This window comes from Pogoniulus pusillus, chromosome 15 (genome assembly GCF_015220805.1).
Source record: "Pogoniulus pusillus isolate bPogPus1 chromosome 15, bPogPus1.pri, whole genome shotgun sequence".
In the NCBI taxonomy this organism is placed as follows: Eukaryota; Metazoa; Chordata; class Aves; order Piciformes; family Lybiidae; genus Pogoniulus; species Pogoniulus pusillus.
This window is the reverse complement of record NC_087278.1, coordinates 2,840,738-2,866,240: the sequence shown is the minus strand read 5'-3', so window position 1 is coordinate 2,866,240 and position 25,503 is coordinate 2,840,738. Positions and strand designations below refer to the sequence as shown.

The 25,503-nt window shown below is 45.1% G+C and overlaps 1 protein-coding gene across 2 annotated transcripts in view; it reads left to right on the top strand.

Moving 5' to 3' along the window:
- CDK17 (cyclin dependent kinase 17) overlaps positions 1 to 25,503 on the top strand; it is a 113,901-nt gene that overhangs the window by 22,293 nt on the left and 66,105 nt on the right. For both annotated transcript variants that reach the window (XM_064154957.1, XM_064154956.1), the window contains exon 2: positions 21,932 to 22,080. In XM_064154957.1, the coding sequence (XP_064011027.1) occupies positions 21,963 to 22,080 (118 nt within the window). In that variant the 5' untranslated portion in view covers positions 21,932 to 21,962. The remainder of the gene's footprint in view (positions 1 to 21,931; positions 22,081 to 25,503) is intronic.

Sequence of the window (25,503 nt, the reverse complement as noted above, 5' to 3'; positions counted from 1 at the left end):
CCCCTGGAATTTGCTATACAGTTGGAAAATGCAATCAGATATGCAGAATAAAGAGAGTCACAGGTTCACAGCTCACAGGATGTTAGGAGTTGGAAGGGACCCAAGGAGATCATCAACTCCAACCCCCCTGCCACAGCAGGACAATGCTATCTAACACAGATCACAGAGGAACACATCCAGACAGGCCTTGAAAGTCCCCAGAGAAGGAGACCCCACAACCTCTCTGGGCAGCCTGTGCCAGTGCTCTGGGACCCTTAGAGTAAAGAAGTTCCCCCTTGTGTTGAGGCAGAATCTCTTGTGCTGCAGCTTCCACCCATTGCTCCTTGTCCTATCCCAGGCAGCAGTGAGCAGAGCCTGTCCCCCAAGTCCTGGCAGCCTTCAGATACTTATAAACATTTATCAGATCCTCTCTCAGTCTTCTCTTCTCCAGACTAAGCAGCCCCAGGTCCTTCAGCCTCTCCTCATCAGCCATGCCCTCCAGTCCCCTCAGCATCCTCCTAGCCCTCTGCTGGACCCTCTCCAGCAGATCCCTGTCCCTCTTCAGCTGGGGAGCCCAAAACTGAACACAGTATTCAAAATGAGGTCTCATCAGGGCAAAGTAGAGGAAGAGGAGAACCTTCTTTGTTCTGTTGGCCACACTCCTCCTAATACACCCCAGGTTCCCATTGGCCTTCTTAGTCACAAAGGCACATTGCTGTGCCATGGGTAACTTATTAGCCACCAGGACCCCCAGGTGCCTCTCCACAGGGCTGCTCTCCAGCAGATAACCTCCCAGCCTGGTCTAGTAGAGTTTGTGATTCCTCCCCAGATGCAGGACTCTGCACTTGTCCTTGTTGAACTTCATCTGGTTGCTGTGTGCCCAGCTCTCAGTCTGTCCATGTTGTGCTGGAGGTGAGATGTTTGCTGAGGCTCTGTGAAGCAAGAGCTTGTTTGGAAGCTGTGTGTTTGTTGGGTTGTCATCCCCTGTTGTTGGCATGTTAGGAGTTTTCAAAACTAAGGCTGGTATTGAAATATGCACTAACAAAATGTTCCATGGGAAATAATATCTGACAGCTCCTGTAATACTCCTTCCTCTCCTCTGTTTTTCATGCTAGCAGGTTGTGGTTTTGTTTTCTGTGGGAGTAGGCTGCTCAGAGCTTCCTTATGTGTTCAGAGAAGTGTGTGAGCTGAAGTGGTCACGATCTCTGAATCATCAGATAAAACAGGTTGTGTGGCATTACTGACACTTTCTTTTTACTCAGCTAGAAAACTGCTTGCAGTTTCGTGGCTTTAGACCAAGCTTTCTGTTTGGGTCTTTTTTATTCCCTGCATCTGGAAAGTCAGGTGTTTGGTTTTCAGGAGGTCACTTTTCCTTTATGATTCTTTATTTCTTTAATAGCCTCATTATTTTGCCTACTCTATAGGCATCAGGTGTCCACAACCGTGATGACTTAGTGTTAATTGACTTTCATATTCATAGAATGGTTGGGATTGGAAGGGACCTTGATTATCCTCTTCTTCCAACTCCTTGTTCTGGGCAGAGACACCATGTTGCTCAAGGCATCATCCAACCTAACCTTACTGGAATGTGTCCAGAGAAGGGTGACAAAGCAGGTGAGGGGCCTGGAACACAAACCTGATGAGGAGAGGCTGAGGGAGCTGGGGGTGTGCAGCCTGCAGCAGAGGAGGCTCAGGGCAGAGTTCATTGCTGTCTACAACTACCTGCAGGGAGGCTGTAGCCAGGTGGGGCTGGGCTCTGCTGCCAGGCAACCAGCAACAGAAGAAGGGGACAGAGTCTCAAGCTGTGCCAGGGCAGGTCTAGTCTGGATGTTAGGAGGAAGTTGTTGTCAGAGAGAGTGATTGGCATTGGAATGGGCTGCCCAGGGAGGTGGTGGAGTCGCTGTCCCTGGAGGTGTTGAAGCCAAGCCTGGCTGAGGCGCTTAGTGCCATGGTCTGGTTGTTTGGCTAGGGCTGGGTGCTAGGTTGGGCTGGATGATCTTGGAGCTCTCTTCCAAACTGATTTGTTTTATGATTATCTGGTCTCCCTGGGCAGCCTTTCTAATATCTGGTCTAAATCTCCCCTCTTCCAGCTTTAATCTGTTCCCTCTTGTCCTATCACTACAAGTCTCTGTAAAAGACTGCAAAAAGATTACCTTTGGCAGAGCAGGAAAACATCTTGCATATCTAGTGCAGTCAAGAATAAGCTGTGACACACAAGGAAGAGTAAACTAAAGAGCAGAAATGCATAATAAGATGGCCTTACATAAGGAGACTATTTTTAAACTATGCTGGCTTGATGTGGATTTTGTAAAGGCATTCTCATATGATCCTGTAAACTCATGGCAGTTAAAAATCAGGGTGATGTTACCTGTAACCACATGGCACTTAAAAATCAGGGTGATGTTACCTCTAAACTCATGGCACTTAAAAATCAGGGTGATGTTACCTCTAAACTCATGGCACTTAAAAATCAGGGTCATGTTACCTCTAAACTCATGGCAGTTAAAAATCAGGGTGATGTTACCTGTAACCACATGGCAGTTAAAAATCAGGGTGATGTTACCTGTAACCACATGGCAGTTAAAAATCAGGGTGATGTTACCTGTAACCACATGGCAGTTAAAAATCAGGGTGATGTTACCTGTAACCACATGGCACTTAAAAATCAGGGTGATGTTACCTCTAAACTCATGGCACTTAAAAATCAGGGTGATGTTACCTGTGACCACATAGCAGTTAAAAATCAGGGTGATGTTACCTGTGACCACATGGCAGTTAAAAATCAGGGTGATGTTACCTGTAAGCACATGGCAGTTAAAAATCAGGGTGATGTTACCTGTAGCCACATGGCAGTTAAAAATCAGGGTGATGTTACCTGTAGACTCATGGCAGTTAAAAATCAGGGTGATGTTACCTGTAAACTCATGGCAGTTAAAAATCAGGGTGATGTTACCTGTAAACTCATGGCAGTTAAAAATCAGGGTGATGTTACCTGTAAGCACATGGCAGTTAAAAATCAGGGTGATGTTACCTGTAAACTCATGGCAGTTAAAAATCAGGGTGATGTTACCTGTAAACTCATGGCAGTTAAAAATCAGGGTGATGTTACCTGTAACCACATGGCAGTTAAAAATCAGAGTGGTCTTACACTGAGCATGAGACTTGATCCTGTAGAGGTCATGGATTGTTCAGAGAATAAATCCATTGCCTGTGCTCTTTGTATTTTACTTGAAGGATTTGAGAGTTATTTGCTGGGTTTTGTTGGTTTTACTTCAGAGCCTGATTCAGGTTGCATGCAGTTGAGAAGAGCTTTCACATTTTTCTGTTTTAAAGCTTTTATTGGAGGGGAAAAAAAAGAGGAGAAAGGGATAGAGAAAGATAAACACATACAAAAAGATCCTGTGACCTTCAAGGCATGTTCCAGATACTGAAAATGCTCTTCTGTGTGCTGTGCTGTCCATCAGAATGGAATCAGACCAGAAACAACTGCAAAACATGTTTGCTTCCTTCCATTGTTAGAATGGCAAGATGAGAACTGCTACATATGGCTTTAAGATTTGATCTTACATAAGGTAAACCAACCATAGATTAGATAATGGAGAAAATGACTTCTAAAGCCACATTCATGTGTTATGCTTTGATGTCAGGCTTTTGAACTGACTCCTGCAAGGTAAACTGTCCTGGAAATTGTGAGTAAAAATGAGTATGTTTCTGTAGCAGTGAATTCCTGACCACTGGTCCTTGTTTGATCATTAAATATTTTACATGTCTTTAATTATTCAGCTCTGGAAACTTCTCATACCAGCATTGCATCTCTGTTTGTCTGGGTTTCCTGTAAGCCATGCAGTACAGAGAACTGAAGATAACTTCATACATTTGTCCAGAGCAAATCCTTCTTTGCAGGTCAGTGTATAAGCATAATTTTTACATTATTTCCTTTCCAGAGGTCCTGCTTTGGATTATGTTCAGCAGTAGCCATGCAAATACAGTGAACAAAGCTCCAATCTATTTCATGTTGATACTTTGCCATACCTGCTCCGTAGGTCTCAGTCAAGTACTGCAGATGTAAATAATTGCACCTCCAGCAATTCTTTGTTCCCAAGTAGTCCAATTTCGTTTCTTGCTGTTCACCAAAGTTAAAATGGTCTTTAGAAAGTTAAGCATAGGTAAAATCAAAAGAAAAATCCACTCTGATCACCATACAGTCTTTAACTGTAGTGTCTTGGTGTTCATAGTAAAGACTGATCTTCTTTGCTCCCAAGAAGGTGATTCTTGCCCTCTACTGTGTTGTTGTGAGACCCCAGCTGGAGCTGTATTCAGTTTTGGTGCCCCCAGCTTAAGAGTGACACCAAACTGCTGGACCAGATCCATATGAAGGCCATCAAGATGATCAGAGAACCTCACTTATGAGGACAGGCTGAGATAGTTGGGACTGTTCAGCCTGAAGAAGAGAAGGGTCCAAGAAGACCTTGTAGCAGCCTTCCAGTACCTGACACGGGGGCTCTAGGAGAGCTGGGTGTGGACTTGTTAAAAGGGCTCATGATAGGATAAGGAGCAATGGATTGAAGCCTGAGGAGGGCAGACTTAGATTGGATGTTAGGAAAAAATTCTTGACAGAGTGGTGGAAAAACTGAAACAGTTTGTCCAGGGAGGTTGTGGATGCCCTCTCCCTGGAGATGTTCAAGGCCAGGTTGGATGAGACCTTGAGCAACCTGGGCTAGTGGGAGGCATCCCTACCCATGGCAGGTGGTTTGGAACTAGATGATCTTGAAGGTCCCTTCCAGCCCAAACCATTCTATGAATCAAGAAATTCATTCTGGCCATCTAGGCTAAGGGGCTGAGCACAGATGGCAGAGTGATGGCTGGCTAGCAGGCTGCTTCGTAGCTGAAGGAGAGGACTGCCCTGATTTCTCTGAGCAGGAAACACACTTGAAAAAACACAGACTGGAACAGTTGGGGGAAAAAAAATTCAGGGCAAGCTGTTTTAAGTGCAGTAGAACACAGGATACTAAAACTGGGCTAATCACCTGGCAGTGATTTGCCTGTGCTTTAAGATAGACCTGATTTGATAAAAACAGTCAATATTTGTGCAGCAGAGATTGATAACGTTGGCTGGGCTGTGTAAGTGAGAAGCTTGCATGCTGCTCTGGTTTCTGTTTGTGTAAGAGCTGTCATTTGTTTCTGAGCTATCTTCCTCACATAAATCATGGCATCTGTCTTCTGCTGCTTCTGAAAAGGAGAGGAATTATTATGGGTGTGACAATTCTGGTTGAGAACCTTTTTGATGTATTACCTTATTTCTGAATGAAACACAGTTCCTCTGTGGGTTTTGAGGACTTAGGATGAATCTGTTCTTAGTCTTTAGTCTGGAGAGGAGGAGGCTCCAAGGTGACCTTATTGTGGCCTTCCAGTATCTGAAGAGGACTACAAAAAAAATGGGGAAGGACTTTTCAGGGTATCAGGGAGTGAGAGGACTGGGAGGATGACTTTTCAGGGTATCAGGGAGTGAGAGGACTGGGAGGATGACTTTTCAGGGTATCAGGGAGTGAGAGGACTGGGAGGATGACTTTTCAGGGTATCAGGGAGTGAGAGGACTGGGAGGAATGGAGCAAAGCTGGAGATGGGTAGGTTAAGGTTGGATGTGATGAGGAAGTTCTTCACCATGAGATGGGGAGATTCAGGCTGGAGGTGAGGAGGAAGTTCTTCATGATGAGAGTGGTGAGAGGCTGGAATGGGTTGCCCAGGGAGGTGGTTGAGGCCCCATGGCTGGAGGTGTTTGAGGCCAGGCTGGATGGGGCTGTGTGCAGCCTGCTCTAGGGTAGGGTGTCCCTGGGCATGGCAGGGGGCTTGGAACTGGCTGCTCCTTGTGGTCCCTTCCAACCCTGACTGATTCTATGATTTATTCTTACCATAATTTCATCATACTGTGGGTCTTCCTTTGGGGATGAGCTGGGTGAAGAGAATATCAAAATACAGCTTGCATGGTTTATTTATGTCTCTGAGGAGTTAAACTAGTTTCTGTGGCATCAGTAAGCATCATTCCTTTGACTAAACGTTCAAACAAACTCTAAACAGTGACACTACATTGACTTAAGAGTTATTTGTGTACAGTAAAGGAAGCCAGAGATTTTCTGAAGACCTAAAGATCTTGTGTCTTGTTCTCTTTTAAAGATTAAAACCTGCCATAAGCACTTAAAGGTTCACTGTCTGGATGTGACAAATCATTAGCATATTTTGTGATGGAATAAAAACGATGATAAATCCCTTCCTTGAGTTACTTTTCTAAGGAGGCTTCACAAATATAAGCTAGAACAACCTTTACCCCTTGTGTGTCCTTTTTTAGCAGTCATTTTTGAAGGATCAACCCCTTGAGACTGGCTGCTTTACAGATATCTGTCTGATTTGCAAAGTTAAGTGCAAATAATCATGGCATTGAGCAAACAAGGGAATGTTGTCTTGATTGAATGCTTCAGTTCTTGCTTCTATGCAAGACAAAGCCTTAGCTGCAAGGTAATCATTGGAAATAAAATGTTTGCTTCTTGTTGAAGTGAAAGTGTGGAAAATAGAACATTTCCTATTTTACATTAAATCTTCCTGAGCTGATGTGAATTTTGGGAAGCTTTTGATTGACCAATGGCATTTAAAGCAAGACTTTGAGTCTCTAAGGTGTCTGTGTTGGCCTTATGCCTCAGAATAAGTCAGGGTTGGAAGGGACCACAAGGATCATCTAGTTCCTACCCTCCTGCCATGGCCAGGGACACCCTACCCTAGATCAGGCTGGCCAGAGCCCCATCCAGCCTGGCCTTAAACACCTCCAGGGACAGCTCCAGATGATTCTCCTGGAAGCTGATAGGGAGGGAGTATTTATTCAGTGGGAAAGTGAATAGGTCAGTAATAGAAATTCAATTAAATACAAAGTCAAGTCATGGTGAAAATCATTTTTCCTTTCTTTTCAAACAAAGTAGAGAGTAGTAACACGAACCAGTACTTGAACTCCTTGAAAATCCTGCTTTCTTTGATGCCTGGAGTAAAACCCTTCATGTGTCTGGAGGGTTTGCACTGGAAAGCTGCCAGTAAAGCTTTATGTGGTCTCCTGCACCTCTGCTCACAGCTTCACCTCTAGCAATAGCAGATTTGTTTGTTGCTCTTGCCGAGGGATCTCCCATCAGGACAAACTTGATCCACATCGAGTGTAAGCACATAACAACGCTTCTGTTGACTTGCTCGCAGCATGCAACAATGCTGCTTTTCAGCTCCGGGGCAGCTCTGGTGGGGCAGCTGATCCTCTGTTCAGTGGAGGCTTGGAACGGGCTTACACTTGCAGAGTGTTTGGAACAGCTTCATCCAAAGGATCCAGAGAGCTGTGGTGCTTTGCAGCACGTGAACGCCTGGGCATTTGATCTAATAATTAGCCCAATGCCTGGGTTACTGTCTTGAGGTGTAGATCAAGTCTCTGTCAGAGTTTGGCCATTTTGTTGGTGAGAGAACTTATGACACAGACCTTACTCCAGTCCTTTCACTCCTTTTGCAAGTCTCCCCTTCAGTTTCTTGTCTCTTCTTGTTCTGTACTTTGCATCTGTCGGTCGTTCGTTGCATATTGCAGTTCCTTGCTTAAGCTTCATTCTCTCAAAGACTGTGAAGCAGCTCTGTTTGTCTTACCTTCTGTGAAAAATCACTTTCATAGAATACCAGAATCAACCAGGTTGGAAGAGAGCTCCAAGCTCAGCCAGTCCAATCTAGCACCCAGCCCTAGCCAGTCACCTAGACCATGGCACTAAGTGCCTCAGCCAGGCTTTGCTTCAACACCTCCAGGGATGGCAACTCCACCACCTCCCTGGGCAGCCCATTCCAATGCCAATCACTCTCTCTGTGAAGAACTTCCTCCTGACATCCAGCCTAGACATACCCTGGCACAACTCGACACTCTGTCCCCTTCTTCTGTTGCTGGCTGCCTGGCAGCAGAGCCCAACCCCACCTGGCTACAACCTCCCTGCAGGTAGTTGCAGGTAGCAATGAGCTCTGCCCTGAGCCTCCTCTGCTGCAGGCTGCACACCCCCAGCTCCCTCGGCCTCTCCTCACAGGGCTGTGCTCCAGGCCTCTCCCCAGCCTTGCTGCCCTTCTCCAAACACCTTCCAGCACCTCCACATCTCTCTGCAATGGAGAAGCCCAGAACTGGACACAGCACTGCAGGGGTGGCCTGAGCAGTGCTGAGCACAGGGGCAGAAGAACCTCCCTTGTCCTGCTGCCCACACTGCTCCTGAGCCAGCCCAGGATGCCATTGGCTCTGCTGCCCACCTGGGCACACTGATGCCTCCTCTTCAGCTCCTCTCTGCCAGCACCCCCAGCTCCCTCTCTGCCTGGCTGCTCTCCAGCCACTCTGGCCCCAGCCTGTAGACGTTCAAGATGAGAGTTGATTTGACCCTTGGCAGTTTGATCTAGTTGGAGGGGTCCCTGCTCACTTAAGATGACCTTTGAGGGTCCCTTCCAACCTGATGCTCTCTGTGAATCAGTAAACTTCTCACATTGTAGATTCCAGACTAAGATCTGGAATCTACATCCCTAACACAAGTCTATTTTAGTAGATAGTGAAATATTGGTGGGACATTAGCAATGAAGATAGCTGCTGCTTCCCCCCCCCCCCCCCATGACTGCATGTTGATAGAACATTCTCTTCAGTAGCTCAGATGCTTTAATGCAGTTGAACTGAAGAGCCAATTGAAGTACCTTTCCTGTTCTATTGTGTACAGCAAAGTACAGGTTGAGCTGTTAAGCAGTAATCATTACAATGAGGTTATGATTGTGTGGTGCAGTTCTTGTTTGTGTACTTGATGGCTTGCCACCTTCAAAGCTTTCTGTATGAGATTTTGCTATCTGTGTGGTTTCAGTAAGGATACACAGAGATGTTTGTACTCGTTAACTGCTCCCAAAGTTTAACTGGATTGTTTTAGCAACCACTCTTTTAATTTAGCAAATTCTGTCCTGATTCTTGGAAACAACCTTTGCTTTGTTCAGCTTGAACATGGTTTATCATTTTTGTCTAAAGCCTCTACTGCAGTTTTAGTGGGACAGAAAGCATTGCTTACCTACCACATTTCCTGCTGTCATCAAGTTTCTCTCTCTACAACTTGTAGCAATGAAGGTAATGAATGTGTGTGCCCAGGTGGGTAGCAGAGCCAATGGCATCCTGGGCTGGCTCAGGAGCAGTGTGGGCAGCAGGACAAGGGAGGTTATTCTGCCCCTGTACTCAGCACTGCTCAGGTCACAGCTTGAGTGCTGTGTCCAGTTCTGGGCCCCTCAATTCAAGAGAGATGTTGAGGTGCTGGAAGGTGTCCAGAGAAGGGTGACGACGCTGGTGAGGAGCCTGGAGCACAGCCCTGTGAGGAGAGGCTGAGGGAGCTGGGGGTGTGCAGCCTGCAGCAGAGGAGGCTCAGGGCAGAGCTCACTGCTGCCTGCAGCTACCTGAAAGGAGGCTGTAGCCAGGTGGGGTTGGGCTCCGCTGCCAGGCAGCCTGGGACAGAAGAAGGGGACCCAGCCTCAAGCTGTGCTGGGGAGGTCTAGGCTGGATGTTAGGAGGAAGTTCCTGGCAGAGAGAGTGATTGGCATTGGAATGGGCTGCCCAGGGAGGTGGTGGAGTGGCTGTGGCTGGAGGTGTTGAAGCCAAGCCTGGCTGGGGCACTTAGTGCCATGGTCTGGTTGGTTGGGCAGGGCTGGGTGCTAGGTTGGGCCTGTCTGAGCTTGAAGCTCTCTTCCAACCTGGTTGATTCTATGATTCTCTGCTTCTCTGATTCTATCACATAACAATATATTTTTTCCTTTCTTCATGGTCAATAACTACATTTTGAACCCAGCTCCAAGGATAGAACCAGCTCAGTTAAGAACCAAATCCCTCTTGATCTCTGAAACAATTCTGCGTTGATTCATCACTTTACTATATTAGGACTTTGTTTTAGGTCTGTGCTGGATTCTTTTCTCTGCTTGTAGGTTTTCACAATTCAGTTCATGTCCTGAGCTCTTCATTTGCATCTTATTTTGGAGCCTGTCCAATAAGAATACATTCCTGGAGGTTGAAAGTGCAGTTGTTGGGATACTGTTAAGAATTAGCAGAACTGACTGTGTTATCTGCAGTACTTCCTTAGGGCTGTTGAAATTCCATCACTTTTGTGCACATCAGAGAAAAAAAGGAGAAAGATGATCTTTAGGAATTTCCAAGCTAAGAGGCTGCTGACTGCAATAGAGGAAGGAAGGCATTTAAAAAACACAAACCCAACTCAACAACAGTGGCACTTCTCCGTTGTGCAGAGGGCAAGTTTATGCATGCCTGACCAAGTAAAGGCAAGAGGAGAGTGTCAACCTGTAGCTCTTCTTTGGCAAGGTATCTCCCAGCCTGTGGTCAGTTTGTGAGGATAACAAGATAAGAATATCCCAAAAGGATGTTGGTCTCAAGTGTTTGAAATGATAATTGGAAAACCCCAAAACAAACCAAAACACCAAACCAAGCAACTAAACCCCCAAACCAAACAGTAACAACAACAAAAAAGTTCATGATATGAATCCATTCAGCTGATAGCTGGTGTCACCCAAATTGTCTATCTGTAATTTAGTTTCAGAATTGGAACCCTTGCCTGGGCAGTGTCAGGAGGAAGAGCAATGTGTGAGACTGAATGTCACAGACACATAGGGAAGAGTTAACTGCATGGGCAAAGGAAAAGAGCATCCAGTGATACAGAAAGATCTTCCCTCTCCAAATTTGTCAGTCTCCATTTAGGATTCTTGGGTTTGAGCCAACTGTGACAGTTGTGACAGCTTGATGCATGGCACTTGCCTTATTTTTTATGTTCAAGTGAAGAATCTCTTTTTTTTACCTCCTGTTTTTCCTTGCTGCTCCTTGGAAGTACCCTGAAAAATACCTCTAGTGAGGCTTGGCAGGATGACTTTGATTTGCAAGTGGAGTGTTGCTGCAGGAGCAATACAGAGACTGGAAGAGGAGAATCTGCATGTGGTTCTCAATTCAATCCTGAGAGGATTGAAGGCACTTGTGCTGAGTGCTTTTGCTTCATTTCATACCCATTTCTTCTTGTTTTCTCAGGTCATGTTTTCCTTAACAGCATTTGCTGTTGTCCTCTCTTTTGTCCACAGATTGCATTTATTTCAGGTCTCAGTTTTTGTCTAGCTAGGCCAAATAAGCCTAAGGCAAAACTCTGGTTTTCAGGCTACTTCACTGCTACACAGCGATTAGATTACAGTGCTCCCAGTGAGGACAGTCTCACCTTGCTTTTGATGTGCACCAGTGATCAGTGCTGTACTTCAGTGGAGACACTAAATTGCTTTAAGCAGGCTCATGCTTTCTTTCCCTCTGCCTTGAAGGGCTTATTGCCACCACCTTTTTGTTGCCAACCTCACTATTTGCAAAGCCATTTGGCAAACACATGTCAAAACTCTTCTTTGTCTTCTAGGTTGTCAGTGGGAGAATAATTTGCATTAGGAAATGTGTCCTTCTGAGGTGTTCAGTGTTCTTGGAAGTGGATACTGACATGATCCATGTGTGCATATGCAGCTGACCATGAAATGGCAGCGTGAGCACCTCAGACAGATGTAGCAGCATTCATCTGAATGTTCTAACAGAACAAATTGATCCCATGCTGAGACATCTTGACTGCTGTATAAAAATTAATACAGCAGAAAAATCTGTAATTGACTTCTTGTTTGGAGATGTTTTTTTCTGTCTTACTGATGAATCTCTGAAGTTGTAGCAGTTACAGGACTGGAGAAGGGAATTAAAACCAATACTTTGTGAATTTAACTGAATCAGAGCAATTTAGAAGTTTAGTAAAAGATGTTCATTAATTTAAACAACTTTTGGAGCCATAATTCAAAGGCTGTTTATTGCAAAAATGGAATTGTCAGAGAGTAGCAAACTGGTAGGTGTTGGAAGGGACCTCTGGAGATGAGTCCAACCCCTCTGCCAAGGCAGGTTCTCCTGAAGGTCACACAGGAACACATTGAGGCAGGTTTAGAATGTCTCCAGAGATGGAGACTCCACCACCTCTCTGGGCAGCCTGCTCTAGTGCTCCAGCACCCTTCAGTTAAAGAACCTTCTCCTTCTGTTCAAGTTGGTGGCTGTTAACCCTTGTCCTGTCACTGGGTACCGCTGCAGAAAGCCTGATCCCATCCTCACTGAAAGGTCACACAGGAACACATTGAGGCAGGTTTAGAATGTCTCCAGAGATGGAGACTCCACCACATCTCTGGGCAGCCTACTCTAGTGCTCCCTTCAGTTAAAGAAGCTTCTCCTTCTGTTCAAGTCTGTGCCTGTTACCCCTTGTCCTGTCACTGGGTACCACTGCAAAAAAGCCTGATCCCATCCTCACCTAAAGGTCACACAGGAACACATTGAGGCAGGTTTAGAATGTCTCCAGAGATGGAGACTCCACCACATCTCTGGGCAGCCTGCTCTAGTGCTCCCTTCAGTTAAAGAAGCTTCTTCTGTTCAGGTCTGTGCCTGTTACCCCTTGTCCTGTCACTGGGTACCACTGCAAAAAAGCCTGATCCCATTCTCACCTAAAGGTCACACAGGAACACATTCAGACAGGTTTAGAATGTCTCCAGGTATGGAGACTCCACCACCTCTCTGGGCAGCCTGGTCTAGTGCTCCAGCACCCTTCAGTTAAAGAAGTTTCTCCTTCTGTTCGAGTTGGTGGCTGTTAACCCTTGTCCTGTCACTGGGTACCGCTGCAGAAAGCCTGATCCCATCCTCCTGGCAGCCACCCTCGAATTATTGATCAGCATTGACAAAATTCCCTCTCAGTCTTCTCTTTTTCCAGACTAAAAAGCCACAAATTTCTCAGTCCTTTCTCAGAAGAGAGTTGAAGAATTAATTTTAAGAGACATAAAGAATTGCCTTTAAAATATCTCAGCAGAGATGCTGCACATGAGACGCTTAGTGCCATGCTCTGGTTGACTGGCTAGGGCTGGGTGCTAGGTTGGACTGGATGAGCTTGGAGCTCTCTTCCAACCTGCTTGATTCTATGGCATGCTCAGCCCTACTCTGAGAAACAGCTTAGGCTGGTTTTTTTCTGTCAGTAGTTACTTCTCTTAGTTGTATCCAGGCTATTCTCTCTGTTACTTCAGAAACAGTAATTGTACCAAAGCTTATTCTTGTCAGAAATCTCTGGAAAAATACAGAATACAGCTCAGAGTGATAAATCTTGCATGCACATTAAAGAGATCTCCAAAGAGGCAGCTTTATCATCCTGTTTGGTTTTGTAGTGTCTTGTGTCTCAGTGTACTGCCTTCAGTACATCAGATCTTATATGTGGCCCATGAGTCATAGTGAAAATATTGATGTATGTTGTCAGTACTGGAGAAGATGATCTATAGGTGTTCAAGAAAAGCCTGGATGAGGCACTTAGTGCCATAGTCTGGTTGATTAGCCAGGGCTGGGTGCTAGGTTGGACTGGATGATCTTGGAGGTCTCTTCCAACCTGCTTGATTCTATGATTCACTCATTCACTCTTGCAGCAAAGGAATTTTCCCTCCTCTCCAAGCTAACCCTTGCCTGGATTTCAGGCCATTTCCTCTTACCCTATCACCTGAAGGTAGGAAGATGAGATGGGGAGGGACTTCTCAGGATATCAGGGAGTGACAGGACTAGAGAGAGTGGAGCCAAGCTGAAGATGGGTAGGTTCAGGCTGGAGTTGAGGAGGAAGTTGTTGAGCAGGAGAGTGGTGAGAGGCTGGAATGGGTTGCCCAGGGAGGTGGTTGAGACCCCATGGCTGGAGGTGTTTGAGGCCAGGCTGGCTGAGGCTGTGTGCAGCCTGCTCTAGGGTAGAGTGTCCCTGGGCATGGCAGGGGGACTGGAACTGGCTGCTCCTTGTGGTCCCTTCCAACCCTGACTGATTCTATGACCCTCACCTCTTTCTTTCTGGATTGCTTCGTGTCAGGTTTTTGGTGCTCCCAAATAATGTATTGAGGTTCAACAAGTAATGAACCAAAACCCTCAAAATCTGGAGGAGAAAGCCTGAGCTGTAAATTTACAGGAATGCTAACAATTAATTGTAGAAAATGAATTTTTCCTGATGGCTTTCATTTTGACTGCAGCTTTAACAATTGCAAAGCCTTTTATTTCCTGGCATGAACTCTCTTCTAGCTCTCACTTGGTGGTTTGTTGCTAGGAAAGCCACGATAAAGATTCCTCAACAGCTTTCCCAGTGTAATTAATTTCTGTTTTAAGAGAAAAAGGGCAAAAGCTTTAAAAGTCCTGTTTAGGTAGCTTGACTATGTTTGTTTATCCCAATCAGGAGTGTCTTTGGTTTATATTGCTGTGGTGTATTTGTTGTGTCTCTTGGTGCTTGATTCAAGAATATGGGGATAAGTGGAAAGTGCTTCTTTGCCTTAGGTCTTGATTATAAATACCACTTCTTTGTGAACACAAGAAGCAGCACACGTTGAACTCTGCTCTTGGAAGTTAAGATGCTTTCAGGACAGGTAATGGGGGGGGTGAGAGCTACTGGAGACCAAGAGAACATCCTTGAGTATGAGGTTCTTTGATTCAGTGCCGGAATTGCAGTGGAAAAATTATCCAGCAGAGCAGTTCATAGGTTTTGAAGGCCCATGCTGTTTACTGACAGACATGCTAAGGCTTTCAGAATAGCTCAGATGATTTTTGGTCCTAGAACTAGCACTGTCTTGAGCCTAAGAGAGGTTTTCTGCTCAGTGCTTTAAAGACTGCAGAAGATGCTCTCCAGAAGTGATGATGCGTACAGCCCTGTGTGTATCACTAAGGTAATCTCAGTATTGGTGAGCAGCAGGGTTTGTGTGCACAGCTTTCTTTTTGATTCTAAGCCTTTTTGTTTGGGGTTCTTTTTGCTGTGTTTTGTTAGGAGGAAGTTCTTCACAGAAAGGGTGGTTGGCATTGGAATGGGCTGCCCAGGGAGGTGGTGGAGTCGTTGTCCCTGGAGGTGTTCAAGAAAAGCCTGGCTGAGGCACTTAGTGCCATGGTCTGGTTGACTGGATAGGGCTGGGTGCTAGGTTGGCCTGGATGATCTTGGAGGTCTCTGCCACAGTGACTCCACCACCTCCCTGGGCAGCCCATTCCAATGCCAATCACTCTCTCTGCCAACAACTTCCTTCTAACATCCAGCCTAGACCTCCCCTGGCACAACTTGAGATAACTTGGATGAAGATAAAGAAGAATATTCACAACCTACATTAAATGAGGACAGGCTAATTTCTATGTATTTATTCTCAGAGACTCTTCCAGGTGATGATCTAGATCATGAGCTGAATATAGTTGCTCTTACTCACTTTGGGGGTGTAAGAAGCCTCAGATAAGAATTTAACCTTTGTGACTGCCTTTCATACCTTCAGATGTCAGCAACTGCGTTTGGCTGTGATTCTGTATGTACAGCAAGAGGGGCTTCACCTCAGCAGCTTTTTCCTTCTTGCATATTGTTTTATTCATAAGGAAAAGACTGAGGATCCTTTTGCCCCTTTTCACTGGGAGGTCAAAGTAGGCTGTGAGATTTGACTTCACAATCCTTTCTTCTTTCCTCAGTGACAAAAGCCTTGTTTGTCAGATGTCACTTACATCTATACAATCTCAGTTCCTTGACGTAATGCAGCACGAAACAGAATCACTTTTAAGTGGTTCTGAAGACCAAGCCTGGGAAAACACAATGTGATTTTTTTGTTGTTGTTCACTGGTGTGAACAGATGTGACTTGAGACAAAGAACAGATGCAATGAGTAAGATGCAGGGTTCGTCATCCATTCTTGTAGAGCAGAACTGTGACTGTAAGGAAGTGCTGTACTAGTTCTGAATTCTACAAGTGGTTTATAATCCATCTATTGCTCATGAATTTAATTGTTTGCTCTCAGTCTACCTGATTGTGTGATCAATACCTCTTCCCCCCCCCCCCCCTTTCTTAATTCAGGTAAATTGGGAACAGTTGGAGTCACTATGGAAAGCTGCTTTTCATTTTAGATTAAAGGGCCAATATCCTTGACAGGTGTTTCCTGTTGCTGCTTTCAATTAATACTGTTTGCAGCACTCCAAGCAGCTTTTCAGGCCTCTCTTTCTGACACAAGCTTCGATTATCATCTTCAGAGATGCATTTAAATTAGATGCATCTAAAATAATTCACGAAGCCAAATGAGTGAAGGATGCAGAGTTTATGATGTGCTTGGAAAATATTTAACTGACCTGTAACTTGTGTAATCAAAACGGTAGTGGAAGGTTCAGTTATTATCTGTTCAGTGAGTGACACCATGGATTGTGGCAATAATTAACAGCTGTATTGCTGAGGACGTGTCAAGAAGCCTCTTTTCAGTGATGGGACAAGGGGCAGTGGATACAACCTTGAATGCAGGAAGCTCCACCTCAGTCTGAGGAGAAACTTCGTTGCTGTGAGATTGCTGGAGTCCTGGAGCAGGCTGCCCAGAGAGTTCCTGAAGTCTCCTTCTCTGGAGACTTTCAAGACCTTTCTGGATGCATTCCTGTGTGACCTGCCCTAGGTAACCCTGCTTTGGCAGGGGGATTGGACTGGATTATCTTCAGAGGTACTTGTAATGGTTGGATGTGATGATCTTAAAGGTATTTTCCAGCTGAACCTATTCTAGGATTGCATGATTCTAAGTGTGTTTGCTTAGGCTGGGTGTTGGGAGTTCTTGCCAGAGAGAGTGATTGGCATTGGAACGGGCTGCCCAGGGAGGTGGTGGAATCACCATCCTTGGAGGTGTTCAAGAAAAGCCTGGATGAGGCATTTAGTGCCATGGTCTTTTCCAGCCTGGTTCATTTCTATCCCAGGAGTTCAACTGTTAGCTGCTGTTTTCAATGCCTTGCACTTGTGACTTGAGTTTGCTAACCCATCCTTAAGGGCTGTGCATGTCCATGCTGTTGTTTGCTGGCTGCTGTTAAATAGGGTTTTTCCTGCCCCTTAGACTCAGTCAGGGTTGAAAGGGACCACAAGCATCATCTAGTTCCTTCCTCCTCCTTTAGCTGTCATCTTCAGATAATGAATTTTTCAGAACAAGAACTGCCTTTGGATGATTGGAAAGCACCTACCATGTTGTAAAACAGCTTGTAAAAGCTGTCAAGGGAAACTTCAGTGTGTATCTAAGTGGAAAATTAATCTTCAGATGCTTAATCTCTCTGTAGATGCATCTTAATGCAATATAACATCTGCAAACAGAAGAGTCAGTACTTAGTCTGAGCTGAAGCTTGTTGAAGTTGAAAGCCAGGTTCTCACTGGCTTCAGAGGGCTTTGAATCAGTAAAATCTTAGGGAGCTTTTGCTGTCTGAAACCCTCCTGTAATAAAGAGGTTTAAATTTAAGTAATCAACATTATTGCCTTTGAAAATTGTAGCTGTATTTGCTTAAAATTACAATTATACAGCCTAAGTTAGTGGTGTATTGACAAACTACAGAAAGGTAGGGGTTGGAAGGGGCTTCTGGAGATCATTGAGTGGTCCCATCCTCCTGGCACCCAGCCTTGAAGTAGTGGTAAGCATTGATGAGATCCTGAATCTGAGCAAAAACAACCCCATGGATCAGTGCAGGCTGAGGGCTGACCTGCTGGAGAGCAGCTCTGGGGGCAAGGATCCAGGAGTCCTGGTAGGCATAGGATGACCATGAGCTGGCAGCATAAGAGACCTGAGGCTGTTCAGCTTGGAGAAGAGGAGGCTGAGGAGGGATCTTACTAATTCTTACATATGTCTAACAGGTGAGTGTTAGGATGATCATGGGTCCCCAGTGAAAAAAGGTAATGGGCACAAACTTGAACATAAGAAGTTCTATGTAACATGAGGAGGAACTTCTTTAAAGGTGTTGAAGCACTGGAAGAGGCTGCCCAGACTGATGGTGAAGCCTCCATCTCTGGAGACATTTAAAACCCACCTGGACATGTTCCTATGTGACCTTTTTTGCAGCAGGGAGGTTTGGCTTCAGAGGTCCCTTCCAACCCCTGGCTTTCTGTGGTTAACTGTGATGGCTTTTAAGCAGGAGATTAAAGCTGTTGAAGCAACCTGAGCTAATGGCAGCACCTGTTAAAAAAAACTCTACAGGTTTTAAGGAGAAAAGAGGAAAAGGTAGACAAAAGGTGAACTATAGCATGGTGTTCAAAGATTCAGTTGTGTGGCTTTTGAGCACTAGTGGGTTGGAGCTGCTCTGTAAGAAGCAGCAGTTCCTTTAATACATTGTCACTTCCTTCATGTCAGTGTAAGGACTAAACAAATGTGTCTCTGCCAGCTTTTCTGGCTTGTATCAGGTAGTATCATATCAGTTTGCTCATCCTCGTTCTGTCTGCAGGAGAGTAGAGCTTCCATTTGTTACATTCAAGTCTGTGCATCTCTCTGCTGTGACATCTGAAATACTTCATCTGGGTACAACTTAATCAGAGCAGAGAAATTCACAGGCCAGAATTGGAAAGCCATGGGCTCTGTTTGTACAGATCAGAGATCAAGTGTGTCCTCTCCTCAGAGCTGGTAACAGTTTGGGGAAGATCAGGAGTCTTAGAATCAACCAGGTTGGAAGAGACCTCCAAGCTCATCCACTCCAGCCTAGCACCCAGCCCTGGCCAAGCAACCAGACCATGGCACTAAGTGCCTCTTCCACATGTCTCTTGAAGACCTGCAGAGATGGTGACTCCACCACCTCTCTGGGCAGCCCATTCCAATGCCAATCACTCTCTCTGGCAACAACTTCCTCCTAACATCCAGCCTAGACCTGCCCTGCCACAACTTGAGACTGTGTCCCCTTCTTCTGTTGCCGCTTGCCTGGGAGAAGAGCCCAACCCCACCTGGCTACAACCTCCCTGCAGGCAGCTGCAGACAGCAATGAGCTCTGCCCTGAGCCTCCTCTGCTGCAGGCTGCACACCCCCAGCTCCCTCAGCCTCTCCTCACAAGGCTGTGCTCCAGGCCCCTCCCCAGCCTTGCTGCCCTTCTCCAAACACCTTCCAGCACCTCAACATCTCTCTGCAGTGGAGGAGCCCAGAACTGGACACAGCACTGCAGGGGTGGCCTGAGCAGTGCTGAGCACAGGGGCACAAGAACCTCCCTTGTCCTGCTGCCCACACTGCTCCTGAGCCAGCCCAGGATGCCATTGGCTCTCTTGGCCACCTGGGCACACTGCTGCCTCCTCTTCAGCCTACTATCTCCCAGCACCCCTAGGTCCCTTTCTTCTTGGCTGCTCTCAGCCACTGTGGCCCCAGCCTGTAGTGCTGCTTGGGGTTGTTGTGGCCAAAGTTAGAACCCTGCACTTGGCCTTGTTCAATCTCATCCCATTGGCCTCTGCCCACCCATGCAGCCTGGCCAGGTCCCTCTGCAGGGCTCTCCTACCCTCCAACAGCTCCACGGCTGCTCCTAGCTTGCTGTCATCTGCAAACTTACTGATGCTGGACTCAATCCCCTCATCCAGATCATCAATAAAGAATCATGCATATAAGAAGATGGAGGTTGCAAAGAGCACTATAGATGGATTGAATAAAACCACACATAAAAAAAGTATCTTTCCAGTTGTTTTTGTTTTAAATAGTTTTCTTAAGAGAAACAGAAGCCATCATTTTGGGAATGCTGAAACAAATGCAGAAATAAAGCAGATTCAGGTCTTTTAAAGTAGGTCCTGAACAGGAAAAGTAAGTGTTCCCTTTGGAACGTTCTCTGAGTGCAGTTCCTTAACAATAAGAATATCCTGCTTTTGAGTGAGAACAAAATTGTTCACACTGAGGTGTGGCTTTATTGCACATCCAGCAATGCATTCACAGGGCAGTTTGGAAGCTGCCACTTTAACTCTGTCTCCAGCAGTTTCAGTTTTCTACAGATCTGTACCCAATACCTGACTATTTCTGCACATAGTTGCTGTGGTTCTCCTAAGGTGTTTCCTTGTTTTGTAATCTCTCTTCTTCCCCTTGGATGCAGCTGCTGCTTTGCCTATGGTTGTCCTGCTCAGCTCAGATCTGGGGTCTCAGATCCCAGCAGTCTTCTTTTATTCACTCTCTTATGGCATTGCCCTGTGCAGTCCAGATTTGCCCTGGCTTATTCTGTGTATACATCCTCCTGTCACCAACAACCACTTTCAGCTTGTTCCACCAATTTGTTCTTGTTTTTATTATGGAGCATCTAAACAAAGAGTAAAGTCTACAATTGTAATGTGTCTGCTTATGTATTCAGAGAATAGTTTGGGTTGAAATCAGAGAATCATAGAACCAAGCAGGTTGGAAGAGAGCTCCAAGATCACCCAGCCCAACCTAGCACCCAGTCCTGGCCAAGCAACCAGACCACGACACTAAGTGCCCCAGCCAGGCTTGGCTTCAACGCCTCCAGGGATGGGCACTCCACCTCCCTGGGCAGCCCATTCCAATGCCAATCACTCTCTCTGACAGGAGCTTCCTCCTAACATCCAGCCTAGACCTCCCCTGGCACAGCTTGAGGCTGTGTCCCCTTGTTCTGTTGCTGGCTGCCTGGCAGCAGAGCCCAACCCCACCTGGCTACAGCCTCCCTGCAGGCAGCTGCAGACAGCAATGAGCTCTGCCCTGAGCCTCCTCTGCTGCAGGCTGCACACCCCCAGCTCCCTCAGCCTCTCCTCACAGGGCTGTGCTCCAGGCCCCTCACCATTCTTGCTGCTCTTCTCTTGACACTTTCCAGCACCTCAACATTTCTCTTGAATTGAGGAGCAGAGAACTGGACACAGCACTCAAGGTGTGGGCTGACCACTGTTGAGTCCAGGGGCAGAACAACCTCCTGTCTTGCTGGCTTCAGCCACCCTGCCATGGGCAGGGACACCTCCCATTAGACCAGGTTGGATGAGGCTTGAACATCTCCAGGGAGGGAGCATCCATGATCTCTCTGGGCAACCAGTTCCAGTGTCTCACCATCCTTACTGTAAATATTCAGCCTAATATTTATAGGGTCTAAGACCCTAATGTTCATTCTAAACCTACCCTTTCAAAGCTTCAATCCTTTTCCTCTTGCCCTGTCACTGAATTAAATGTAGCTCTTTACCATTCTGCTTCTTGTATTTCTCTGTTTAAAGGAGGAAAAAAATAGTGTGTGCCTGTGAATATCCATTTTGGAGTGCAAAAAGGCTGATGTAAGGAAAAAATACATGAACAGCTCAAGCTATGCTTGTGTTTGACCCTGCCTGAGTGATTCTTGGAGAGTGTGAACAGATGAACAAGTTACATGGAATAAGATCTCTAGTCAGTTATCCACAGGGAGAAACAAAAGGACAGAGTTGTGCTTCTTGTCATGTGAGGGCAAAGATAAGGCTCACTGCAAAGTTTACTGACCAGCATAGACTTGTGGCAACACAGTTATCAGTCTGGATCTTTGTTGTTACTGCTTGTTTGCCTACCACTTTTCAGGGAGAAATTGCCTCCTCCTTTGCTTCCAGTTCAGTCTTTTCCTGCCTGGCTAGAGAAATACCCATTCCAGCCTTTCTTGTCAAGTCCTGGCTGTTGTCCTAGGTGGGATCAGGTTTGAGAATTGCTTTTGGTTTTAAGACTTCCAGTGGGGTTCCATTCCTCCTTTGGTGAAAAGGGCAAAAAAATGGGTTAAAAGAGAGGGAAGATTTCAGCCTCCTCTTCCTCAGTGGGTTGGGTGAAGGAGGTTGTGGAGGAGGCAACAGGACACACACAGATGAAGTTTTCAGATGACTGTTTGTATTATTATTGGATTGTAAGATTAAGTCATCATTGTAGCTGTTCTGCTTTCCAAACCCAGTCAGGAGTCTTCATTTCTCTACCAAATGAACATTGCAATGATGTCCAGGTACCTCACTCTGCTGACAGTCTTCTTCAGTCCAGTAGAGTCACCTTGCTTTAAGGATATTCTTTTAAGGATATCTTGCATATTAGTAAGTTTTCTGCAAGCCTTCTGCATTTTAATACGAAATAATTAAATTCTGTTTTCTGAGGAACTGATTTTTTGCTTACTTTTTCCTTTCTGATTTTTTTTTCAGGCTTCCTTAAGCCAGAATTAACATTGCTAGAATGAAGAAGTTTAAGAGAAGACTCTCCTTGACCCTGCGTGGAAGCCAGACCATTGATGAATCACTGTCTGAGCTGGCAGAGCAAATGACAATAGAGGAAAACAGCAGCAAAGATAATGGTAAGCAAACCTTCCACTTTCTGCCCCTATTCAAGTGACCATTGTGGGGGGTTATTTCAGTTTGCACAATTGCATGGACATCCTCACTAATTTTATTTGCTTAATTTGTCTTGCATTGAACTGACTTAGTCCTCTGAACAGGTTGATAGAGTCTGAACAGGTTTGCTTTAATACTGAGCTGTTATGTAGCTATTTCTCCAAAGTTAGCCAGATTGGTAATTCACTGTGGTGTGCAGCAAGCATCAGAGATGCTCTTTCAGAAAACAAACCCATATGGTATGAACTTAGAGGGTCTCACATCAACTTCATATGGCTTCACATTGATTTTGGTTTTAAATCATTACCTAGTAATGTGGTGATTGCTTAAGGGTTATAAATCAAGCTGTTTATCATTGGTGATGCAGTGCACTAATCTGAGAGTTCTGTCAGCTCTTCACACTTAAGGCAGCCAGAAACATTCAGGATAACCAACTTGCCTGGGTATTCTTACACAAGGCTTTGGCTGATCCCATAAACATGCTGGCTGCTATAAAGTCCACATTAATGACATCAAGACAACCAGAAACATTCAGGATAACCAACTTGCCTGGGTATTCTTACACAAGGCTTTGGCTGATCCCATAAACATGCTGGCTGCTATAAAGTCCACATTAATGACATCAAGACAACCAGAAACGTTCAGGATAACCAACTTGCCTGTGTATTCTTACATAAGTCTTTAGCTGATCCCATAAACGTGCTGGCTGCTATAAAGTCCACATTAATGACATCAAGACAACCAGAAACATTCAAGATAACCAACTTGCCTGTGTTTTCTTACACAAGGCTTTGGCTGATCCCATAAACATGCTGACTGCTATAAAGTCCACATTAATGATATCAAGGCAACCAGAAACATTCAGGATAACCAACTTGCCTGTGTATTCTTACACAAGGCTTTGGCTGATCCCATAAACATGCTAGCTGCTGTAAGGTCCACGTTATTGATAACACTTTGGAATGCAATCTGCTTTAAGAGTGACTGGAAGAGATTTTGCTTTTCATGCTTTGTTCTGTTTCCTGAGTTGCAGCATTCAAATCATATTTCATCTTCTGTGCTGCTCAGTGTTATTTCTTGCTTTCCTGACATCTAAGATTTTCTGTGATCTGGATATTTCTCCTCTTCCCCAACTATTTCACACCAATAAATGATTCAGAATTGCCCCACTGAAAACTAGCAGGGCAGGGACATCTCAGCAGAAGGGCAGTGGAATTCACCTTGCAGACTTTGAAAACCCATCCAGGATCTGTTGCATATCAAGCTGCTGAAAGCTGAATTTCCCTTTGGTAAACCAAAGCTATTAAAATTCATCATTTTTATCCCTAACCCTTGGTATATTCATTGCTGTTACCCTGTCTTCATTGTCAGCCATGGCCAGTAGTTTGGAGAATGATGTTTATTACAATTCTGTGTGTGTTGGTACAACAGATCCATTCTGACAGCATAACTGTAGTGGTTTTGCAGTGGTATCTGAGACACTGAGCAGTTTTCCCATGTGGTTTCATTTGTGTTACCCTTTGTTACTGATGCAGATTTTGTTCAGACCTGTATATACTTCTGACAGTTCGATTTCATTATGCAAATAAGTGCTTAGAATATTAATTTCACGTTGGGAAATGTCTATGAACAATTTTCACCTACGTCACTGAATGTAGTGAATTGGGTTGCTGAGTTGATTCAGTTGAAAACTGGCTCCAGGAAGAGCAAGAAGATTTTAGATTGTGTTCTGGCTGCCAGCTCAAGGGACAGAGGACACAACGATTTGTGAGCTCACAGCATGTATGCATCAATTTGCAGTTTGTGATACTTACCCAAGATGTATCTCAAGCAGCAATGCTTAGATGTCTTCTGCATGCTTGTCACTGTGACAAACATGACTTCTCAGTAGATACTGAAATGGATAAAAATACAATTCACTGAAAACCTATCTAATTGCAAATCCATCCTCTAGCTTTTAATGCTCCTTTTGTTTTGCTTTCCACATTGTTTCATTGATCAGAAGGAATCTTATGTGCCAGTGTTGTGGTTCAATGCATACTATGCTTGCAACTGCTGTCAGTGCCTTGAAGTATCTTTGGATGCACTGAGTTGTTGTTGTTCCTCTTGCAAGAGGAAAATTCATACATATAAACTGTACTTCTGCTACACATCATCTTTGACTCCTCATTTAAAACAATTCTAATGACATTTGCTTCCTTTTTTCTGATACTTGTAGGATCCCCATAGTAGTATCTGTCCTACCTCTGATACTGTAGGGGTGAACAGGATAGTACTTTGTGGACTTTTGTTTCCCTTTGGTTTTCTTTTCATTTCCAACCCTACCTCATAAGAAAAGCAGGGTTGGAAAATGCTTGCTACATCAGCTAGTCCTTCTCTAGAGGAGACTGTAACTTTCCCACAGGTCAAGGTATTTTCTGAGGAGCACACCAGAAGAACCAGAATTTGAGCAACAGTTGCTGGGCAGAACAAACAAGAAACAAATTCTCTTTTGGTGAAAGAGAAGTTTGGTAGAGAACATACTCTGGGACAAAAAAAAAGTCCTTCAGTGGACATTGTTTTACACCACTACTCAGGGGAGTGCTTTAGTGAGAAAGGTTTGCCTTGATGTCTTAGAGAATCACTATCCTAACTGTAGGTGTCCAGCTGGGACACAAAAGAGGATCTACTCTCTTGAAGAATTGTTTATTAAGTGATAGCTGCATTAAAATCTTGAAAGTGCATCTTGAACATGGTGATGCTGACCTCAGAAGGCAGGAGAGTAACCAGCTCCCTAGTCTTGCTTTCAAGAAGAATAAACAGCTCCTTTGCCCTGTGGAACAGAGAAACACAGTGTCCCCAGTTTGCAGACTTTGGATGTGTTCCTAAAGGGACTTTAAAAAACCAGTCCTGTAAATCAAAGGCTCTTGATCTACAGAGAAAGTCAGATATACAAAAACTCCTCAGACAGTGGTTCTTTGGATGTGCTTTGCTTTACATCATCTCCTTGAGAAATGAGAGTTGAAGGGCTCTGAAAGTGTTCATCTCACAGCAGAAGACAAGGATAGACCCTGAACATGAAGGCCTTCTGCTGTTGTTGTCCCAGTTTGGTTTTGCTTTACGTTTCTCTTGCTAGTAAATCCCTCGTCTTGCCTCCTGTTTTTTCCCTTCTGATTGCTGTTTGCTGAGGGGTAGAATTTTATACTCACTAGCTTTTTTCTGCCTTCCTGCAAAATGGCTGTTACTAGAATTGCAGAAGTTGTGGGGGCCATGTCCATAGATAACCAAATCTGTTTGGATCCACACTCATCTCTGATTTTCCCATACATGTCCTGTAAGAGCTTGATGCTGAAGTTCCTGTTCAGCACTGCAATTCCAGGTATAGATCAGATGCACACAGTACCAGG